General features: G+C 68.5%; 1 protein-coding gene across 5 annotated transcripts in view; it reads left to right on the forward strand.

Moving 5' to 3' along the window:
• LOC120242578 (multiple epidermal growth factor-like domains protein 6) overlaps window positions 1-19934 on the forward strand; it is a 32646-nt gene extending 12712 nt beyond the window's left edge. For 2 of the 5 annotated variants that reach the window (XM_039248428.1, XM_039248429.1), the window contains 32 exons: window positions 516-638; window positions 1947-2069; window positions 2223-2360; window positions 2814-2933; window positions 3355-3477; window positions 3906-4088; window positions 4249-4380; window positions 5013-5141; window positions 6621-6749; window positions 7351-7485; window positions 7564-7698; window positions 9800-9925; window positions 10439-10570; window positions 10655-10783; window positions 10882-11013; window positions 11494-11622; window positions 11705-11833; window positions 12088-12216; window positions 12556-12684; window positions 12941-13069; window positions 13287-13415; window positions 13548-13676; window positions 13788-13919; window positions 14010-14132; window positions 14445-14450; window positions 14625-14753; window positions 15695-15823; window positions 16034-16162; window positions 16469-16597; window positions 16687-16815; window positions 17257-17385; window positions 18774-19934. In XM_039248428.1, coding sequence (XP_039104359.1) covers window positions 516-638; window positions 1947-2069; window positions 2223-2360; window positions 2814-2933; window positions 3355-3477; window positions 3906-4088; window positions 4249-4380; window positions 5013-5141; window positions 6621-6749; window positions 7351-7485; window positions 7564-7698; window positions 9800-9925; window positions 10439-10570; window positions 10655-10783; window positions 10882-11013; window positions 11494-11622; window positions 11705-11833; window positions 12088-12216; window positions 12556-12684; window positions 12941-13069; window positions 13287-13415; window positions 13548-13676; window positions 13788-13919; window positions 14010-14132; window positions 14445-14450; window positions 14625-14753; window positions 15695-15823; window positions 16034-16162; window positions 16469-16597; window positions 16687-16815; window positions 17257-17385; window positions 18774-18838 — 3992 coding nt within the window. In that variant the 3' untranslated portion in view covers window positions 18839-19934. The remainder of the gene's footprint in view (window positions 1-515; window positions 639-1946; window positions 2070-2222; window positions 2361-2813; window positions 2934-3354; window positions 3478-3905; window positions 4089-4248; window positions 4381-5012; window positions 5142-6620; window positions 6750-7350; window positions 7486-7563; window positions 7699-9799; window positions 9926-10438; window positions 10571-10654; window positions 10784-10881; window positions 11014-11493; window positions 11623-11704; window positions 11834-12087; window positions 12217-12555; window positions 12685-12940; window positions 13070-13286; window positions 13416-13547; window positions 13677-13787; window positions 13920-14009; window positions 14133-14444; window positions 14451-14624; window positions 14754-15694; window positions 15824-16033; window positions 16163-16468; window positions 16598-16686; window positions 16816-17256; window positions 17386-18773) is intronic. The other 3 variants (XM_039248430.1, XM_039248432.1, XM_039248431.1) reach the window with 3 other exon arrangements.
• The last annotated feature ends 1929 nt before the right edge of the window (window positions 19935-21863 follow it).

Below are 21863 nucleotides of genomic sequence, written 5' to 3' on the forward strand. Positions count from 1 at the left end.
GGCCCAGGCCCCAGCCCTTGGGTGGAAGAGGCGGGCTGGGCGCCACCTGGCATCTGGCCCTGGGGTCTCCGGGCTGCCTGTCGCAGGAGGAGGAGCCTTCCTGATGGGGGCGGTGGGGCCGGCTCGGAGGCCCCGAGATACGGAAACGGGACAGGGGGGCTGGGACGGGGCAGGTACTGAGGGAGCATAGCCCCCCACTGGACTTCCTGGTCCAGGAGTGAGAGTGGGTCTGAGGGGCCGAGCAGGGGGGCACAGGGGCCTGGGGCCACGGGGCTGGGGGCTGCAGGGCAGCTCGGCTCCTGCTAGGAGGAGGCTCAGAGGAGCTGGCCGGCTGTCTTCTCCGGAATCTTCTCGGGGGCGTGTTGGGGGGGGTCCCGCACCTGGGCGGGGGAGGCCCCCACCCCGCCCATTAGAGGGACAGGAGCACCGTGGGAGCTCCCGAGAGGCCGGGGCGCCCTGGGTCTGCTCCAGCCCACCTGCCCTTTGCCTCCATCCTCTCGGGGCCGTGGCTGCAGGGAGAAACCCGTGCGCGGACCGGAACGGCGGCTGCGCGCACACGTGCCAGGTGCGCCGGGGGCTCGCCCACTGTGAGTGCCATGCGGGCTTCCTGCTGGCGGCGGACCGCAGGTCCTGTGAAGGTACGGTGCCTGTCCCTGCGCCCGTCCCGCCCCGGGGTCAGCCAGCCTCTGCGCCCCACCTGGCGGGCGGGGGGGGGGGCGGGGGCGCACTGCAGGAGTCCGTCCCGTTTCAGCAGAAGCAAGCGGGAGAGCTCAGGTTGTGTTTTTATTATTTTATCTTCTAAATATTTTATTTATTCCCAGAGAGACTGTGTGAGCGGGGGAGGGACAGAGAGAGAGGGAGAGAAAAAATCCCTAGCAGGCTGTCGGCACAGGCGGCCGCGGGGCTCGATCCCACAGATCGTGAGACTGTGGCCTGAACTGATTAAGAGTAAGACGCTTACCCGCCCGAGCCACCCAGGCGGCCCTCGTGTTTTTATTTTTTAAGTGGTCCGCGTATTAGCTAAGTAGTACGCGGTGGTCAGGGAAACAGGAAAGCCGTCACCCGAGCCCGGGCGTCTCCAGGGCTGCCTGTTGGCTGGCGCACCTCGAATCGTCCCAGGGCCCAGTGGGCACCGTGTTTAGGAGACCGTTCTTCATCCTTGGCCGCAGGGGTGTGTGCTGAGCGGCCTGGGGCATCTGTTACCCCATCACAGGAGCTTGGGGCGTGCCCCCTCCTCCCCGTGCACGGGGCTTTGGGGAGGGGTCTGTGCATCCCCCCGTAACTCTGGGGGTGAGTCTGTGAGGTGAGGCGGGGCATCGGGGCAGGCAGTGAGCCTTTTCCCGGGGGCCCGGGAGACGTGCCCCCACGGCACCCGCACCAGGACCCAGCGTCTAGGGCATCGTCTCCCTGCTGCTCTGCGTGCGGGCCGCTCAGCAGGACATGGGGCTGAGGGCAGCCGCATCCCAGGGAGCCTCTGGGTTCAACCAGGGCTGGGGTTGCACACCAGGGTCGTGCCCTGGGCTGCGGGGGGAGGCTGATGGCGGTCCCTGGTGTCACCTGGCCCCCAGAGGCAGGCCCTGGAGAGGCCCCTCCTGTGTCAGGCTTGGTGACAGCGGAGTGGCACAGCTGGGGAAGGTAACAGACCCCTTGCCCAGTGCTGCCGGCAGGGGGCTCAGGGAGCAGACATCCAGCTGTGCCCTCCCTGCCCCGAGAGGGAGGTGGTTCTGTACACGGGTCCTGTTGATGAAAACGTGGCTGCTCAGATGAGCTGCCTCAGTTGTGGAGCCATGGGACAGGAAGTGCCAGGGAGCCCTGGGGGGGCCCTCCTGGCACAGGGGGCCTGAGCCCTGACCCCCGCTGGGACCCCTGCCCCTGAAGGCCCCACCCGGGGGCTGCGCATCCCAGGCCAGCAGCCCAGAGGCTCCGCCTTGATCTCTCCCACCCAGACGTGGACGAATGTGCCACGGGGCAGGCGCAGTGTGCCCACGGCTGCCTCAACACCCGGGGGTCCTACAAGTGCGTGTGCTACCCCGGCTACGAGCTGGGCGCTGACGGCCGGCAGTGCTACCGTGAGTGGACACTGGGCGGCAGTGGCCCCGGGAGTGTGGAGGTGCCGGGTGGGGGGGCGCACAGGCCGGCTGCGGGGCTCAGGGAGGATCGCGCTAGGTGGGAGAGGGTCACCAGACCCCGTCCCACGTCCCCGGTGGTGGGTCTCACTGCAGGGATCGAGATGGAGATCGTGAACAGCTGTGAGGCCGACAACGGGGGCTGCTCCCACGGCTGCAGCCACAGCAGCGCAGGGCCCCTGTGCAGCTGCCCCCGTGGCTACGAGCTGGACGCGGACCAGAAGACGTGCATCGGTGCGCGGGCTCCCCGCACCTGCCCCCGGTCTGCGCACTGCTCGATGCCACGACTCAGCAGCTCTCCGTGCTCCCCTCTGCCCTGCTCGCTCTGCCCTGGGCCGGGGGCGGGGGAGTGGCCGGGGGCGGGGCCTGGGAGAGGCAGCACCGTGACCCTGATCAGCACCCACCACCCCCACCCCCTGGGCCCCCTCTGGGCCTCCTCAGTCAGTCAGTGCCCTGCATGCTGGAAGTAGCACCTTGCTGCAAGGTGGACCCCTCACCCCTGCAGCCCCCAGGCTGGCCCCCACAGCCGGGGAGCGGGTGGCCCCGGGGCCGGGGCACGTGTCCCGTGTGTGTGTGCACAGGGCCGGGATGGTGCGTGGATGCACGTGACCACTGGCAGGGGTGCGTGCGCTGCTGGGTGTGGGCGGGGTGCGCGCAGGGGTGCCAGCGGCCCTGTGTGCCCCGCAGACGTGGACGACTGCGCCGACTCGCCGTGCTGCCAGCAGGTGTGCAGCAACAGCCCCGGCGGGTACGAGTGCGGCTGCCTCGCCGGCTACCGGCTCAGCGCCGACGGCTGCGGGTGCGAGGGTGAGCAGGGGGTGGGGGGCGGGGGGACCCCAAGGGGGACTGAGGCTGGGCTGCGGCCCCTCCCTGTGTGCCGCACCCGGGCCTCAGCTGAGTGCCTGCTGCCTGCAGGGCTGTGCACCCCTGCCTGCTCCCCCCTGCCCCCGACCAGCTGTGTCCACTTCATGGGCTGAACCTGCACCTAGGTCTGCTCCCCGCACCCCTGCCCCGTGGTGTCCCACTCACGGGCTGGACCCGCAGCCCTGCCTGCTCCTGGCCCCGCCCCCTTGGGCAGGCATCCACTGTCCCCCTGACGCTGGAGATGGGGATGGCGTGGCCATTCTCCATCGCACATGCCCGGTGGCCTCAGCCCAGTGGCAGAGCCGGGGTGGGCGGCCTCTGCGGCCCCGAAGGGCAGGCCCAGCAGCCCCGCGTTTGCCTGCAGATGTGGATGAGTGTGCGTCCGGCCGCGGCGGCTGTGAGCACCGCTGCACCAACCTGGCCGGCTCCTTCCAGTGCTCCTGTGAGGCCGGCTTCCGGCTGGACGACGACCGTCGCGGCTGTGTCCGTGAGTCTCCGCCTGTCACTGCAGGGACCCTGCCTTCTAGGCACCTGCCCCTGCTGCCCCCACACCCCCTCCCTGGCCAGGTAGAGCCCACCTCAGTCCTGCCTCCAGCGGGGGGGCCAGCCGGGGGCCTCGGGGTTGGAGGGGGGCAGACAGGCAGGGGTTGCCCAGGGGGCCTGGGCGGTCCAGCTCCTGGCCTGCGCAGGTGAGAGAGGGGTGTCCGAGGGAAGAGACCGCCCCTGCCCCCCACCGCCCTTGCCGTGCCGGGTCAGGAGTGCAGCTGGGATGCCCCCTTGCCACCAGGCTGAGGAGGGGCGCCGCAGGGGCTGTAGGTGGGGGCCCCGGGGGTGGGAGCTGCCTCTGGGCACCGAGGGGCGGGGGTGTCCGGACGGGTGGGTGGCGGGGCTAAGGGGCTCTTGCGCCCCCGCCAGCCCTGGAAGTACCCGAGGTGGACCTGGACGGCCAGCTGCCCTTCGTGCGGCCCCTCCCGCACGTCGCCGTGCTCCAGGACGAACTGCCTCACCTCTTCCAAGACGACTACGCGGGGGCCCAGGAGGAGGAGGAGGAGGCGGCGGCGGAGGCCCGGGGCGAGCACACGCTGATGGAGAAGTTCGGTGCGGGCGGGCCCGGCCGTGGGACTCTGCTCTCAGGGATGGCGCCCGCGGCCCCTCGGCCCGGCTGCCGCCTACCCCGGGGTCTTGTCTGCACGGCGTGCGTGGGGCTGAGCCTGGCCGGACCAGGTGGGCCCTGACCTCTCCCCCGGTGTGCCCCCAGTGTGCCTGGACGCCTCCTTCGGCCAGGACTGCAGCCTCACCTGTGATGACTGCAGGAACGGGGGGGCCTGCCTCCCGGGCCTGGACGGCTGTGACTGCCCCGAGGGCTGGACCGGGCTCATCTGCAATGAGAGTGAGGCCTGGGAGGGGGGAGGGGGTTGGGGGGGGTCCTGCGGCAGCCACCCTGGGCAGGGGTCCCGGGGGCCCACCCCCTGCCGCGTTCCCTCCAGGTCCAGCGTCCACGGACCGCCTGCTCAGTGCCGGGCGCTGTCCTAGGTGCTGGGGGACCCCGGGGACTGGCCGGGGCCGGCGTCTGCCCCTCGCGGACAGTCCAGCGGCCAGCGGGCCGGCACCTCTGGCAGCGGAGGGGCCTGATGGGGAGTAGCCTGTGGGCGGGAGCAGCCACGACCCAGGCTGCGCAGCAAGTTGGTGGTGGAAGTGCCTTTGAGACCTGCTGTCCCCGTCCCCACCTGGGGACCCCCAGACACACGTGGGCGGGCGGTCTCAGGGCCGTGGGGACTGTCCCTGGGGGTCTGCCTGCTGAGAGCACCGGAGAGGAGGTGGACGTCCTGGAGTTCAGAGGGAGGGAGTGTGGTGGCCAGTCCGTGGTGTCTGCTGCGTGTCACGGCAGGGCCACGGCCGCGGGTGCTTCTGGACTGGGGGGCTTGCACCCCAGGAGGGCGTCTCAGTGCCTCCAGATGGGCTTCCGGGGCCGTGGTCCTTCTGTGGCCGGTGACCCTGGCACGTTGCCGCCCCCGCCCGCAGCCTGTCCCCCAGACACCTTCGGAAAGAACTGCAGCTCCTCATGCAGCTGTCAGAATGGCGGGACCTGCCACCCCGCGACGGGGGCCTGCCGCTGCCCCCCTGGTGTCTCTGGAGCTCGCTGTGAGGACGGTGGGTGCAGCCCTCCCGGGGTGGAGGGGATGGGACGCAGCCTCCCAGCTGGCTTCCTGGCTTTCTCCCAGCTGCCTGCCTCCTGAGGGAGGAGGGGGAGGGGAAGGCACAGCGCGGATGCAAGCTTTTCCTGGGGCCCAACTAGAGCAGATGCTGAAGACTTGGCAGGAAAATAGCACTTCCAGATTAGGTTCCCCTGAAAGGTAGTGATCTCCCCGTTCCTGGAAGCATTCAAGTAGAACTCTCGAGGGCTGAGTGGAATTTGCAAGAGGCAACATGCCTGGGCCCATGGCTGCGTGGGATGACACTCACGTCCTTTCCAATTGTGAAGGAACTCGAGGGTTTATGTAAACAAGTCTGCAGACCTTTAAAATTCTGCCTCTTGCTGGAGAGTGTAGTTAGTGCATGGAGAGCTTCCTGCCTTAGAAAGGGGGGGTCGTTTCAGTCGTTGGAACCTGTCCCCGGGGCTTCCCCCCCACCCTCCGTTCTGGGCTTCGGGGTGTGTGCGGGCCCTGAACAGACCCACGGGGCTCCTGGCACGTGAAGGGCTTCATTGTAGCGCTTTTGCTTGTGGCGTGGCGTGGCGTGGCCCCCAGGGACCTGGGCCTCGGCTGGGGTCCAGTGGGGAGAGTGCACCTGCGGGGGTTCCTGAGGGGCTCAGTCCTGGGAGAGGCCCGTCCTCGGGCGGGAGGGCTCCGTGGCCTCTGCACACGCTTCCTGGAGTCCGGGCGCTCCAGGGCCTGGGCTGCGTCCCTCCGGCCTCTGCCTCCATCTTCCCGTGTCCAGCTTTCCTCTCTTTCCCTTTGAAGGACGCTCATGGGATTAGGCCACTTGGATAACCAAGGAGGGTCTCACCTGTAGATCTTGGGGACTGAGACACAGACGTGCTTCAGGGTCACTGTCTAGCTCGCTGGGGCCCTTCCGTAGGCAGGACCGGGGCAGGACTGGGCCTGAGGGAAGCACTTTGGGAAGGAAATCCAGATGTCTCTTCCTGGCCCCGGGTTCCCCTGAGCTTGGGCCCAGGGCACTGGCCGGCTGGGGCTGTGTGTCCCTCCTTCCCTGAGGGCCAGAGGTTGGGCCAGGTGACCACCGAGGGACGGCAGTCAGCGTGCCGTAGATGCTGGGACACAGGAAACGGGGGGCTCTCTGTGCACCTCCTGTGCGTGTGCTGAGAAGGTCCTTGGCTTCACGCCCCGGGCCAACCCCCAGGCCACAGATGCTGGGGAGGCAGGCCCGCCAGGGCGGACGGCCATGTGCACGGCTCACCTGTGTCTGCTCTGCCCTCACAGTGTCCCCTGCCTGCCCCCTGGGCCCCTCCCTGTCTGGGTGCAGAGTCCTCCGACTGCTGGTGGCACCAAAGCCTTTCACCCCGGTGGCCCGGGCTGCCCCCAGCTCCCGTGCTGGGTGCTGGGGCCCCGGAAGCACCCCCACGGGCACGAGAACACGTCCGGGGGCACTCAGTGGGCCTGCCTCCCCCAGGCTGCCCCAAGGGCTTCTACGGCAAGCAGTGCCACAAGAAGTGCCACTGTGCCCATCGTGGCCGGTGCCACCGCCTCTACGGGGCCTGCCTCTGTGACCCCGGGCTCTATGGCCGCTTCTGCCACCTGGGTGAGTCCTCTGCCCAAGGGGTGGCTGCAACCCAGCTTGGGTGTGACGTCACTGCCGCGAGGCCCCCGGCTGGGATGTGGGGTCGGCCCCCGGGCTGTGGGCTCAGAGCCTGTCCTCGGGACTGCGCTGGCCTACGAGGTGTCTCCCCGTCCTCCCGGCCCCAACCCGGCTAGTGGGCGGGCCGCCTCTGAACGGGGCACGGGCTCACCTTGGCTTTTGCAGTTCCCTGGCAGCCAGGGTGAGTCCTGAGTCCCGAGTGGGGTCCCCCCTCCCTGGTGGGCGGGTGGAGAAAAGGTGGGTGACGATGAGCCGGCCTCACCTGGTAGCGCTTTACGTCACTCTGTAGAAGGGTCGTTTAAAGGGGAGGAACCAAGAGCCCGAGGGTCTCCTGGCTGGGAAGTGGCGGGACCTGGGGCACGCGCCTGCACTCCACCGAGACCCCGTTTCTCACCTGTAACACGGGCACGCTGGTCCCACCCCCTGGGACACCAGTGGCCGGGGCGGGCAGGACCGCCTGTGCGGGTCTCGGGGACAGTGAGCCCCGGGGGGCAGGCTGGCGCATGCAGGTGGGCAGCCTCCGGTGTGGGCTCTGTGGCTGCAGCCTGTCCGCCGTGGGCCTTCGGGCCGGGCTGCTCGGAGGAGTGTCGGTGTGAGCAGCGGAACACGCTGGCGTGCGACCGGAGAGACGGCAGCTGCTCCTGCAAGGCGGGCTTCCGGGGCGAGCGGTGTCAGGACGGTGAGTGCAGGGGTGCGGGGGAAGGGCCCCGGGCTGGCTGACCCTGCAGGCCCCTCTCTCCTTGCCCTCCCCCCCCAGAGTGCGCACCAGGCTTCTTCGGGCCGGGGTGCCTGCAGGCGTGCGCCTGCCCTCAGGGTGTGGCCTGTGACCCAGTCAGCGGCCAGTGTGGGAAGCAGTGTCCCGCCGGCTACTGGGGGAAGGACTGTGACCAAGGTCAGTGGCCAGCCCGAGGGGCGCCCAGGGTCGGGTGGCGTGTGGGTCACTTGGCCCCTGCTGGCTTTGGGCCCCGGACGTCAGCCTCAGAGCCCGGCCCTGGCCACGCAGGGGTGACTCGGCACCGGTCTGCTGGTCCCCGTGCACCCGTGAGGGCTGCTGGGGCGGGAGTAGGTCTGTGCCCAGGGCCTGGCGCAGGGAAGCGGTCTGACCCCTCTGCTGGTCAGCGAGAACATGCTCGGTGTGCTGGGGGCTCCCGTCCTGGGGGCACCTGGGGCGGCTCGGTCGCGGGTGGAAGGAAGGAGGAAGGAGGAAGGAAGGCCTCTGCCTGGGTTCTGGGGCTGCCCCGGTCCCATTCCTGGAACCTTCCGGAGCACCTGGTGTGAGCACTACCTGCACCTGTTGGCCCCGAGTGGATGGGAACTGTCAGGCCCGCTCGGTCACTGGTGTGAGCAGGCTTGGGGGGCTGGCTGGCTCGAGCTCCCCCTAGCCTTGGCCCGTCCCCTCCGGGGAACGAGGCAGGTGGGGGCCACACCCAGCCTGAACTGAGGAGTCTGTGTCTCCCTCTGCGCCCAGGCCAGGCCCTTCCAGAGGGGTGGGTGGGCCCAGAGACCCAAGAGATGATCCCGCAGAGCTCTGGGGCCCCAGGGGTCCAGGAGGAGTGGGGGGGGCGGGGAGCCCAGCCTGGCCCCCCACCCCCTGTGCACCCCCAGCGGCTCTGTGGTTTGGGCGCCTTGAGTAGCTGCACGCATCTGCTCTCCGGTCCCACGAGCCCGGCAGAGCGCAGCCAGTCACAGGCCTGCCTTGTGGACCCCTGACCCTTCTCTCTGCCTCCCCCACACCCCTGCGGACACCCTCAGGAGCGCGTGCGCACCAGCACACCCAGGGCAGCCGCCCCCCAGGAGGGGCAGGAGGCCTCTGGGGACCCGCCCCTCCCATCCGCTCACCTGGAGCCCTTCTCTGCTGGGTTTTCCTTTTGTCTTTGATGGTTTCCTGTGCCTTAAAGATGCGGCACAGGAAATGCCGCGCATACTTTTACGGGAATGACGGCTCCCCGCTCCTGTCACCTGGAGAGATTTGCCACCCCAAGTGCACGTCTGCAGGCCCCTGAGGCCTGACAGGCCCGCCTCGGTTGGTGCTGTCACCGGCCTCCGTCCCCTGGTCCCCACTGCACCTCCAGCCCGGCTAGTGTGCCGCTGCCCCGGGGGGAGGGGGGAGGTGGGCGGTGCCCGCACAGATGGGCCCTCAGGACAACGGGCAGCAGGTTGTGTCCTCAGTCCCCCAGCCCCCTCACAGGGACTCCACCCGCCCCTCTGACACTCTGCCCCAGGGCAGGGTGCCTGCTCCCTGCTCCCCCAGGGGCGCTTTGGTTCCTGGGGCGCGGAGCTCGGCCCCCAGCCCTGCTTCGCCCTCCTCCCTGGGCCTGCCGGAGCCTTCCTGCGGCAAGGGGGCCCAGGATGACTGCCCTGCTGGGGTGGGTGGGGAGCCCATGCCCAGGCTGGTGGGGGGGGGCTTTGGGCGCCCAGGGCTCTGCTCGTCCTCACGGGGAGGGCGAGGCTCCCGCACCCGCAGGACCCACTGCCTTGCTCCTCGTCAGGCTCTCCCTCCCTGGTCTCTGCTCTTCCCAAGATCTCGCGGCCCCTCTGCTGGGCAGAGGAGGAGGGGGCCCCCCACCCTCCTGTGTGTCTGTCCCACGGTAGCCCCTGTCCTGCTGGGAGAGGGCCACGTGGGGGCTAAGGTGGTGTGTGCAGACCCTCCCCTCACCCCACAGCGTGCTCTTCAGGGATCTGAGACTGAAGGGTCCCCCCAGGTGCTGGGCTTCCTGGCTGGTGGGGAGGGGGGAAGAGGGGAGGGCGCAGCTGCCTCCAGCTTGCTGCAGGGTGCCCGCAGAGTCTGCCCTGCACCCCTTCTGCTCCCCCCTTCCCCCACCCCCTGTGCACGGTCAGCCCAAGCAGGCCCCTCCCTGCCCGTGTGCTCCCGCCCTGCCTGCTCCTGTGAGCACCACGGTCACGCAGGGGGCCCCGGATGTGCCGAGCGGCCTCACTGGGGCGGGGGGCAGCTCTGCGAGGGGTGGCGGAGGCCCTTCCTGTTCTTCCTGCAGAGTGCCCAGAGGGGGCGTTCGGCGTGAACTGCTCCGGAGTCTGCCCCTGTGGGGGGGCACCCTGCGACCGGGTCTCGGGGCAGTGCCAGTGCCCTCCAGGGAGGACTGGGGACGACTGTGGGGCAGGTGAGTGGCAGCGGTGTCCTGAGACCCGCCCCTGTGCTGCGCAAGTCTGGGTGGTCCCAGCCCGGACCGCGTGTGGGAGCCGCGGCCCCAGCCCCGTCCCCAGCCGCTGAGGGCCCACGCTGATCCCTGCTCGGCCCGGGTGGGGGTGGGGAGCGAGCTGACCTACGGCCTCAGGAGCCCGTCAGCTACGGCGACGGGGGCCGGCAGAGCCGCCTGCCCTCCCCGCGGGCTGTGGGGTGCCCTCCAGCCTGCCTGCTTAACCGCATGGGAGCCCCCCAGCCTCTCTGATGTGATTCCCATTTTGCCTGTTGAGCTGTCCTGGGGCAGGGGCTCCCCTTTGAGGGTGGTCCCCGCAGCCCGCAGCCCAAGGAGGGGCCGGGGGCTCCCATGTCCCGCTGCTCTCCCTCCCCTGGCCTGGCTCCCTTGGTGCCACCGCTAGACTGGGACACGGGGTGGGTGCTGCGCCCCCGGGCAGGCCAGGCCCCGGGGAGACTGACTGGCCGTGGGGGGTAGATTGTCCCGAGGGCCGCTGGGGGCTGGGCTGCCAGGAGATCTGCCCTGCGTGTGAGCACGGTGCCGCCTGCGAGCCCGGGACCGGAGCCTGCCTGTGCCGCCCCGGCTACACGGGCAGTCGCTGCCAGGACGGTGAGCCCCGAGTCCCCCAGGCGCACCCCAGCCCCGCGCCCGCGCCCAGGGCGGCCCCACCCCTGACGCTTGCTCGCCCTGCAGCGTGCCCAGCGGGCTGGTTTGGGCCCGGCTGCCAGATGAGGTGTTCGTGTGCCAATGACGGGCACTGCCACCCGGTGACCGGACACTGCAGCTGTGCCCCCGGGTGGACGGGCCTCAGCTGCCAGAGAGGTGCGTGGCCCGGTCCCGGGGCTGGGGGAGGGGGAGGGGACGCCTGGTGCTCGCGGGTTCTGCCGGGCCTGTGCCGGCTGACCCGGGTCGCGTTGCAGCCTGTGACAGTGGGCGCTGGGGACCCAACTGCAGCCACACCTGCAGCTGCAGCGCAGGCCACGGGAGCTGCGACGCAGTCAGCGGCCTGTGTGTGTGTGAGGCCGGCTACACGGGCCCGCGGTGCGAGCAGCGTGAGTCCAGCCCGCACACAGCCGTGCTGCCGTACGCGTGCACGCGCGCGCACGTCCTGGGGGCCCTAGTGCAGCCCTTCTGTCCCGGGACACGCAGGGGTCCCCGCTCCCCCTCCCCCTCCCCCCCCGCCCATGTACCTGAACCTGAGACACGGGCACCCCTGGAGCAGCATGCAGGGAGGGGTGGGGTCTGTCACACCGTAGGGGGCACCCGGAGGCGGGGAGGACCAAGGGCCATGGCCTTCCGCGTCTGCCCCCTACAGCTGGGTCCAGGGGTTCCGAAGTCGTACCTGGGGCTCCTACCTCCCGGGGGTTCAGTGCTTAGCTGGGCAGGGAGGGGTGGAGGCAGGTGGGAGAGCCCCTTGGGTAGCGACCCCCCCACTGCGGTCCGGTCCCCCGGCTGTGACAGCAGAGACACGGGCAGGTCTCGGTCAGTCTCCCCCACCTCCGCCTGACGCTGGGTGGGGCCGCGCGTCCCAGGATGTCCCCAGGGCTACTTTGGGCCGGGCTGCGGGCGGCGGTGCCAGTGTGAGCACGGGGCAGCGTGTGACCACGTCAGCGGGGCCTGCACCTGCCCGGCCGGCTGGAGGGGAACCTTGTGTGAACGCGGTGAGCTGGGGCGAGGGCGGGGCTGGCGGCGCCCCGTTCCGGCGGCCCCCTCACCGCCCCCCTCACCGCCGGCTCCCTGCAGCCTGCCCCGCCGGCTTCTTCGGCCTGGATTGCCGAGGCGTCTGTGACTGCGCCGCCGGAGCGTCCTGTGACCCTGTGAGCGGCTCCTGCCTCTGCCCTGCTGGCCGCCAGGGCCCCCGCTGTGCCCAAGGTACTCGGGGGCCCGGGCCGCCGCGGAGGCTGCGGGAGGGGGCCAGGCCCGCCTTGCCAGACTCGCTTCCAGCGCCCCCGCCTGCTGGTGGCCACCTTGCAAATGCCAGTTTGCCTACGAGGGCAGCGTGTTGGCCTCTGTGGCCACCCCTGTGGGGTCCAGGCTGCAGAGAAGGGAGGCCTGCCCAGCTGCCCCAGATCTGCCGCAGCCCACACCCCTCCTCACCCCCGCCCCCCGCCCCCTGCCCCCTGCAGCCTGCCCAGCGCACTCCTACGGACACAACTGCAGCCAAGCCTGCACCTGCTCTCAAGGGGCCTCCTGTGACCCCGTCCATGGACAGTGCCGCTGTGGCCCTGGCTGGACGGGCCCCACCTGCCTGGAGGGTAAGCCCCCCTGAGGAGGGGTCCTTCAGGGGCAAACAGCCCCGCCCCGGGAGTCCACACGCCAAGGATTGTGTCAGCCCCTCAGTGAGCAGTGCGGGGGCACGTGGACATAGGATGCTGGTGGACCCGGGTCTCGCCGGGAGCCACAGGCAGGGAGGGCCAGGCCTGTCACACCCCCGCGGGGCACGGGGCTCCCCGAGGTGGGCTGGCAGTCAGGGGCGGCCTGGGGCAGCTCATCTTACACGCAGCCCTGGGAGGGGTCCTCCTGGCAGAGCCTGGTGCTGGGTTTTGGGGTGGCCGGCCCCGCTGGGCTGACTGGTGGGGTGCGCTTCCCCCCAGCCTGCCCGTCAGGCCTGTACGGCGAGAACTGTCAGCATCCCTGCCTGTGTCAGCACGGGGGCACCTGCGACCCTGTCTCAGGCCACTGCACGTGCCCAGAGGGCTGGGGAGGCCCCGCCTGTGAGGAGGGTGAGCACTGGTCAGGCGGCGGCGGCAGAGGAGGGACCCGGGGGCTGGGGAGGGTGCCCCCGGTGTCCTGGCATACCCCCACCCCCTGTGGGCAGAGATGGCTTCCTACTGCTGGGGGCTGTGGCCTCAGATCTGCAGTGCGGCCAGCCCTGGGCACCTCTCCCTCTCGAGGGCATGGGGCGCAAGGCCCTGGGCGGGGTGGGGGTCTCCTGGGTGCTGGGGGCACAGGGCACTCCCGGAGTTCTGTACCCGGCAGAGTGTCCCCCTGGACACTTCGGAGCCGGCTGCAAACACAGCTGCGGGTGCCTCCACGGCGGCCTCTGTGACCGGCACGCAGGCCGCTGCCTCTGCCCGGCTGGCTGGACGGGGGACAAGTGTGGGAGCCGTGAGTGGGGACGGCGGGGAGGGCTCTGGGGGTCCCTCTGGGCCCGTCAGGGGTGGCCTCAGCCCCACTCTGGGGTGGAGGGCCCAGTGAGAGGTCACGTGGCGGGTGGGCCGGCGCTGCGTCTCAGCCCCCAGGGGTTCCCTGTGGGAGGGGTGGGGGGCCCTGCCTGAACCCCCAGAGCCCGGCCCAGCCCTCCGCCTGGTCTCACCCGCTGCAGCCTGTGCCGAAGGCACGTTTGGGGCTCACTGTGAGGAGCGCTGTGCCTGCCGGCGGGGCGCCTCCTGCCACCACGTCACGGGGGCCTGCCTCTGCCCCCCGGGCTGGAGGGGCCCGCAGTGTGAGAACGGTGAGCCCCTTTGCGCCGCCAGTACCCGCGGGCCTGACTGCTGAGGGGGGGTCCTTACACCACGCCCCCCGCCTCCTCCCCCTCCCCGCCAGCCCTGGGGCTCCCGCCACCCCAGCACTTGGCTTCCTGCAGCCTGCCCGCATGGCTGGTTCGGAGAGGCCTGTGGCCAGCGCTGCCGGTGCCCGCCCGGCGCCCCCTGCCACCACGTCGCCGGGGAGTGTCGCTGTCCTGCGGGCCTCACGGGGCCTGGCTGTGAGCAGGGTAGGTGACCCCGCCCAGGTGGGCGCAGGGCCCGCGGCGGGGGGGTGGGGGGGCCTGGGGAGGATGGGTGCTCCCGAGCTGGGCCGGGACTAACCTCTGCCTGCACCCCAGCCTGCCCACCAGGCACCTTCGGGGACGGCTGTGGGCAGAAGTGCCGTTGTCCCGGCAAGAACCAGGTCTGCCACCCCGCCCTGGGGACGTGCACGTGTGCCGCTGGCTACCACGGCTCCGGCTGCCGGCAGCGTGAGTGCCCCGTGCCGCCCGGGCCCCCGGAGGGCTGTGTGCTGCGGCGGCCCCGGCCCCGGCCCCCGGCAACGGCCCCTGTCCTTGCAGGCTGCCCCCAGGGGCGCTTCGGGCCCGGCTGTGAGCAGCTGTGCGGGTGTCTGAACGGCGGCTCCTGTGACGCGGCCAATGGCACCTGCCTCTGCCCTGCTGGCTTCCTCGGGGCCGACTGCAGCGGGGGGGGGGGGGGGGGGGGGGGGGGGGGGGGGGCTGCACCCTGAGCCTCGGTGGGCAGGGCCCCTGACCATCTGCCCTCCTGAGTCTTCTGCTGGGCCGGGCGCCAGGCCGGGCTAAGGTGGGGGGTGTCGTGACCCTGGTGTCCCTGTGGGACAACTGTGTCCCCCCCTCTGTGCAGAGGCTGGCTGGGCACCCCGCTGAGGAAAGGGCCTTGCTCTGAGTCACGTGGGGACTTCTTGCCCGTCTGGGAGCCTGGCGGGGCTGGGGGTGGGGTGGGGGCAGCGGTGAGTCACTGTCACCGCAGAGCAGGCCTGGGCCCCAGCAGACCTGCGGGTGGAGGGGAGATGCCAGGGCAGTAGGGGCACGGGAGGAGTCGCCCCGGCCTCTCCGGGCCAGACAGCCCCCCCCCCGCCCTGTCCTGTCCCTGGGCTGACGTGGCAGAGAGAGGGGAGCCAGCAGCCGTGGGCACCCTCCTGTCTCCTCCCGCAGCCTGTCCACAGGGCCGCTTCGGCCCCGGGTGTGCGCATGTGTGCGGGTGCGGGCAGGGAGCGGCCTGCGACCCCGTGACTGGCGACTGCACCTGTCCCCCGGGGAGGACTGGCCTCCACTGCGAGCACGGTGAGCACCCACGCCGTCCGCGTCAGCCCTCGGGAGTGGGGCCGAGGGGGTGACGCCGTGGCCCCCCAGGGGAGAAGCGGGCCCCAGAGCCGGGTGGTACGCTCACGCGGACGGCCTCCGGCAACCCCACGGGGCTCGTGGGGGCCGAACCGGTTCCAACCCAGACCCTCCCAGCAGGCGGGGGCAAGCGGCTGTTTCGTCTGAGGACAGAGCCACGTCCTAGCTCACGTCCCCTGGGAACAGGGTCCAGCTGGGCCAAGAGGCAGGGGCCCCGGGTAGCGGGAGGCCTGGAGCACAGGGCACAGGGCACGGGGAGACAAGGGGTGGCTCGTGCCCGTGATGGCAGCCGGTCCCCACTGTCACAGCTACAGCCCTGGGCCTGGCCCCCACACCCGGGTAGGTCTGAGCTCTCTGCTCTTCTTTAGTCCTCCTCAAGGGGTCAGTGAAGACCCCCGGCCCCCATTCTTAGCCAGTGGCAGCAAAGAGTCGTAAGCCTCATGGCCCGGGTTGCAGCCTGGACGTTCTCCGCCTTCAGGGAAGTACGGCAGCCACGGGTCAGTCATGTTACCATCAAGGTCCACTGGAGTGTGTGGCAGCCCAAGGATGTGCCTGTGCAGAGGGCCACCACCTCCAGGAAGGCTTCCTTGACCACCTCCTGCCAGCTGGGCAGGCACTCCCAGCCCTCAGAGGCCTCTGGCTCCTTTCATCCTGATTGTCCCTGGCACTCAGCCAGCCCTGGCGTTTGCTAACTGAGGGAGCGGATGCATGGGCGGGACACAGCTGGTGTCACTCCCGGCACTCGTGTGCCCGGGGGCCGAGACTGGTGCCAGCAGGCCCCGGGAGCGCCTGTCGATGGAAGGCCTGACGTGGTGGGGCCGTGTCCCCAGAGCGCGCCCAGCCCTGGGCCAGAGCTGGGAGCAGTGCCTGACTTCTGCCTCCAGGCTGTCCTCGGGACCGGTTTGGCGCGAGCTGCGAGCACGTGTGCTCCTGCAGAAACGGGGGCCTGTGCCAGGCCGCCAACGGCAGCTGCGCCTGCGGCCTGGGCTGGACGGGGCCGCGCTGTGAGCTGGGTGAGCCTGCGGGCGGCCGGAGGGTCAGGGCCTCGGGGAGGGGGTGGCTCTGGGGGCCCCGGGGAGAGCGTGGGGCTCAGCTGCCGCTGCGGGTCTGGACAAGGCTCCTGAGGCCGCTCAAGTCAGGCTGGTGCGGGGGTGGGGGGTGGGGCGTCTCTGGCGCCCCCGCTCCTCCCCCGCGGGAGGCTGACCTGCCCGCTGTCTCCGCAGCCTGCCCCCCCGGTCGCTACGGTGCCGCCTGCCGCCTGGAGTGCTCCTGCCAAAACAACGGCACCTGCGAGCCGGCCACGGGCGCCTGCCGCTGCGGCCCCGGCTTCTACGGGCAGGCCTGCCAGCACCGTGAGTCCCGGGGTAGGGGGGCTGCCTGGCGTCCGCCCCTGGGCTTCCACTGCGAGGGCCGCTGTCCCCGTTCCTCCCCGTGGGGCCGAGGACGTAAGGCCTGGCCCCGCTCCCCGCGAGACCCCCAGGCCAGAGGTGTGGGGCTCAGGGTCACGTGAGAGCAGCAGGCCCTCCCACCCAGGAGGCTCCCAGCCCGGACGGCGAGCCAGGCCTGGGTGGGGGAAGGGGCGTCACGAGCCTCGGAACCAGGTCCCCTGCTCACTCCGGGCAAACTGAGGCAGGGGCTCTAACGCGGGTTCCCTTCAGCATGTCCCCCCGGCTTCCACGGGGCGGGCTGCCGGGCGGCGTGTGAGTGTCAGCACGGAGCCTCCTGCCACCCCGTCAGCGGCCAGTGTGTCTGCCCCGCCGGCCTCTACGGCCAGCTCTGTGAGAGGGGTGAGTGCTCGGCGCTCCCGTGTGCTCCCCTGCCCTGCCCAGTGTGGCGTGGGCACAGGGGGGGACACTGAGTCCAGTGCCCCCACCAGGGTGTGAACCAGGCTCGTTTGGAGAGGGCTGCCGCCAGCGCTGCGACTGTGAGGGAGGGGCACCCTGCCACCCCGTCACCGGCCAGTGCCTCTGCCCCCCGGGGCGCACGGGGGCTTCCTGTGACCGTGGTGAGTCTGGGGTCCCGTCTGGCGGGGCACGCTACCCCCTGTGCCCACCCCACCCCTCTGCGGGGGCAGTTCCTGGAGGGGGCACCCTGCTCTCTGGCCGGAACGGGGGCCCAGTTAGGTGGGGCGGAGACCTGCCTGGGTGGAGGAGGGGCTGCCCAGTGCCCGCCACACACGTGAGCTCGCGGTTGTGCACCCATCTTGACCCGGGGAGGAGTGTCCCTGACAGCCCTAGGGCCGGGCAGGCAGCGGGGTGGTGATGCTGGCCAGGTGCCCGGGACCTGCTTTCCAGGGTGGGAGCTCACGCGGGGCAGGAGAAGCGAGGCCCGAGGCCTCCGCCCCCTCACACTCCTGCACAGAGGGCCTGGGGTCCCCCGGGCAGGGCAGGGCAGGGCCGGCGGACGGACACTCAGGCCTGTGTCTCCTGCTCCACCCTGCGTGCAGACTGCAGACCGGGCTTCTTCGGGCCGGGCTGTGCCCTGCGCTGCAGCTGCGGGGCTGGGGCCAGTTGTGACCCCGTCAGTGGGCAGTGCCACTGCGTGGACGGCTACACAGGGCCCACCTGCCAGCAAGGTGAGTCAGGCTCCCCGGGGTGGAGGGAGGGCGACAGGCTTCTCAGCCCCTCCCCTGGCCGGGACCCCATCCCTCTCCCCACACACAGGGCGGACTGGGCCGGGCACCCCGGCGAGGACGTCACCGTCCCAGCCTGGTACCCCTGGTGTCCCCACGGCTGCTGCTGGGCGAGGCGTGGACCGTGGGGCAAGGTTCTGCCGTGCCAGCAGCCCACGGCGGCCCTAGACCGCGGCAAGGGTGGGCTCAACCCCTCGACCCCTGGATGCTTTGGTGCAGCGACCGCTGACCCGGCCCTCAACCCCTCCCCTCCTTGCCCTGCGTGCATGAGCCAGAGCGGGGTGGTGCGCCATTGTGTGCCCGCCTGCACCCCCAGGCGGTGGGGGAGGGGGCAGGGACTGCGCCGTGGCCTCTCGGACCCCCTCCGCAACGTGCGTCTGCAGGCAGAACCCTGGGGTGCCCCTGGGGTTCCGAGGTCAGCTTGCCCAGACCCCGCCTGCTGAGGGGAAGGGGTACGTGTGCGGAGAAGGTCGTGCCTGGGACCAGTGGGGACAGACCGGTGAAGCCAGGAGCCAGGCCGAGTGGGGATTCCAGACCGGTCCTCGGCTGGGAACCCCAAATGGGGGCTGGACGCTTTGAGCCTCTCGTGAGGCAGCCCTGGCCCACAGTGTTAGAGTCCTGGGGGCGGGGTCTTACGGCCGGCGGGGCGGGGCCTGGGCGGTGGAGGCGGGGCTTGCAGGACGGCGATTCCGGACCGAGCGCCACCCACGGCGGCACCTGGTGGTCGGCTGTGGTATTGCACCGCGGGCCGCAGGGCGGTCCTAGCAGTCTGGACAGGTAGCCAGGTCTGGGACCTGGGTCACCCCTGAGCCCGGTGGGAAGGAGGAGAGGCGAGGCCTGCCGCCTTGCAGTTCTGGGCCCTGCTCCCTTCCCTGGAGTGGACCGGCTGGCTTCTAGTAAAATCTCTCTCCATCCAGCCTCAAGGCCCACCTCCCAGCCCTCCATGCTACTGGCCACTGAGGGAGAGGGGGGTGGTGGGGGCTTTCATTTGAGGAGGGGGAGAGGCTTTGCCAGGGAGGGCCCTACAGGCCTCAGTGGCAGAGTGGCGTTTGCGGTGTCACTGGTCTGTTGCCAGGAAACTGAGGCCAGAGGAGGGATGAGGATTGTGCACTTACATACGATCCAGGCCCCACAGGGTGGTGAGCGGTCCAGAATCTGGACCTCAGACACGGGGCCGTGCGGAAGCTGGGAGGAAGGGTCGGGCGTCTCCCCTCCATCAGCCTGGAGCTGGAAGGGCAGGAGGGGACACCCGAAGCGTGAGCCCAGAACTCTGGCCGGGTCAAGAGTTTCCACATGCCCCGGGGCTGACCCTCCCTCCCCTGTCCCTACAGCGGCCTCACAACCAGCCTCTAACGGACCAGCGCCTGGGCTCAGCAGCAGGGCACAGAAACACTAGCGCAGAGGCAGCAGCCCTCCAGCAAGCCCGTCCCCCAGATGCTCTGACGAAGACGAGGAGGGGCGCCCGTGGGCCAGGACTCCGGCCCCAGCCTCGTCTCCCAGGGCCGCGCACAGCCATGCAGCCCCTCCCTCTACAAGGATCGGCTGGCCCAGCTCCAGGGAGCCCGGGCGAGTGGACCGAGCAAGCCCTGCCTCCCCGGGTCAGGACTGAGGGCAGGTGCCTCCCCGGGTCAGGACTGCCTCCCCGGGTGCGGGTGCGGTGCTGCAGGGGCCCCTGCCCTCCGGGCAGGTTCTTCCGGTGCTAGGCCCTGGGACTGCTGTGCTCAGCCCCTTCACTGGAGCCGCAGCCCACTGTATTTATGTAAAAGTATTTATGGGCAGCCAGACACGCCTGCTGCAACCGGGCCACCAGAAGCCTGCCCGTCTCCTGCCCCACGAAACCCTGACGCGGGACTTTGGGCTCTGAGGGGCCTCTGAGCGGGGCTTCGGTACATGTGAAACCCAGTAATTTAAGAAAGCAGCAGCCGCGTCCTCGTGGCCTGTGTGTTCACTGCTTGGGGCTCACTGTGGTGGCCTCCCGGCTGCGCCTGATGCCTGTGCTCGGCAGGAATCCCCTCCTGCCCCGGGAGGCCCTGTCTGGCCGCTGCCCCTCCCCCGGCGTGTGGGTGGCACTCGAGGAAGGTTGGGGTTTGACCTGGTTCCTGGTGCCCTGGAGGGGCACGCAGGGGCTGCTCTGTGTGTGGGCCCCTCCCAGAGGAGGCGGGCCGAGGGCAGGGGTGTTGGTGGGGGGGCGGACGCGGGCTGGGGACCCCTCCCCTCCCTTCCTGTCCTCAGGGCGGAACGGTGGAGGGTGAAGAACTTCAATGGAGTGGGCAGGACCCAGAAGGTTCCTCCGGACACTTGGGGTGTGGGCTGTCACCCCCTCGGCCCTTCCCTTCAACACAGATCCCCTCAGGGCAAAGCATCTCTGGATGAGCCGCCCTGTCCCCTTAAACAGACGACTAGTGAATGGCCCGTGGCAGAGGAAGCCAATGGACGGGCCACTGTGTTAAGGTTTTAAAGCAAATGTAATAAATGCCTCAGGAGGGACAAGAGGGGACAGATTGGTGACATACAGGAAGCGGCAGTCACAGGAGGACACAGGGCGGCGTGGCGGGTGTGGCTGGGATAAGGCTCGGCCTGGAGGCAGCATAGGGGCCACGAGAGAGCCCCCTGGCATCTGGGGGTCGGGGGCCCAGTGCTGGCACTGCCACGGGGGAAAGGTCATCAGAGGTCTTAAGAGGCCAGCTGGGCTGGAGGCAGATCAGAGCGGCCTCCGGCTGGGAGCGGCCAGGGGACCAGAGAGGAAGGTTAGCAGAAATAGAGAAGGGGAGGTGTTAACATCCTTCTAAATGAAGCTCTAGAACAAGAAGGAAAAACAGGACATGAAGCAACAGCAGAAGTTCTCGCGTCAGAAGGGAACCATCCCAGGCGGAAAGCACTCAACACATAAAAGTAAAAAGGTACGATCCAAAGAATTTTAAGAAAATCACCAGCAAAGAGAGATTCTAAAACGTCCGGAAGAGAAGGGAAATCCACACATCAGACTTGGCAACGGAAGCTCTGGAATTGAGGTGGAGATGCTCTGTTTTCAAAGCACGGAAGAAAAATATTTGACACTCGAAATTTACGTACTGTTAAAATATCTGGGAAAACAAAGTCAGGGTTCTTCTTGGGACTCCGAGGCCCCAGTGGGCTAACCCTCGAAAGCCTGATCTCAAGATGCGCTCAGAGGATGCTCACCAGCAAGGAGAGAAAGGAGCCCAGGAAGGTGCAGTGAGATGTCCCCACAGTTCAGCACAACCTGGTGACAGAATCAGGGATTCACGTTACGCGAGAGAGAGCGTGTGGTGCAGGGGAGGGGAGAGTGTGCTCGGGCCCTCCCTGCTGGTGAGGGACATCGGGAAGCCACAGACCGTGGTGACAGCCACAGACACCTGAGTGCGGACACGTAACGGGCAAGGTCCCTTGCGAGAACGGGCCACCTTTCAGGCACCCGGAGGGAATGCCATCTCCGGTGGAAGGTGGGGAGTAAGAAAGATTAGCAAAGCCCCGTAAGTGGTTACAAGGGACATCAAAACCCGGGTCTGTGGGCTGCACTCAGCGTTACCCTACAGTATTTTGACTGTTAGAGGCACGCCTCGAAGGACGAAACTTGAGCTTACGAAGTAAATCAAAAGAAAGCTGGGGTAGGAGTTTTAATGTATTTGGGTGAAGAGCATCGTAAGTGAATATATAAATACGTGTACGTAATGCGCATAACAGCAGACGCTTGGAAATTCGTAAACGTGATGATATAACAGGTAGAAATTGACAGCGGGTGATTTTAACATGTTCTTTATAAAAGCAATACGTTAAGCAAACAGAACATAACCAATGATAAGGTTTGAATAAGCTTTAACATGCGTGGTATATATGTAAGCTTATGCTCATATATTCATATATACAGAATTTATTTATATAAACTTTACACTCAGCAAGTGGAGAATGATGGGGCACCTCACAAACCTAACATTGCATTGAAGGTAAATAAGGAGGAAAAAAACTAGCAAGCTTGAGAATTTAAAAACATTCTTTTAATGTTTTATTTTTGAGAGAGCGCACGAATTGGGGAGGGGCAGAGAGAGGGAGACACAGAATCCGAAGCAGGCTCCAGGCTCTGAGTTGTCCGCACAGAGCCCGATGCGGGGCTTGAGCCCACGAATCCTGAGATCATGACCTGAGCCAACACTTAAACTGCTTATATTATTTTTAAACACGAAGAGAAGATACAGGAGGGAGAATTAACTTACAGACGCAACAGAGAGAAAGACATAAAGATGATGATCTTAAGAATGATTACATATAAGTAACGAAATTTTTAAAAAATGGGTAGGTTTTGAGGGAAAATATGAAATGCCAGGATTGATGGTGGAGGTACAAAGTTGCGTAAACCAGTGTAACTTTCTTAAACACAAATAGTAATGGAAGCCATCACCGCCCCA

The sequence above is a fragment of the Hyaena hyaena genome, unplaced genomic scaffold, assembly GCF_003009895.1.
Source record: "Hyaena hyaena isolate Hyena2069 unplaced genomic scaffold, ASM300989v1 scaffold_308, whole genome shotgun sequence".
NCBI lineage: Eukaryota > Metazoa > Chordata > Mammalia > Carnivora > Hyaenidae > Hyaena > Hyaena hyaena.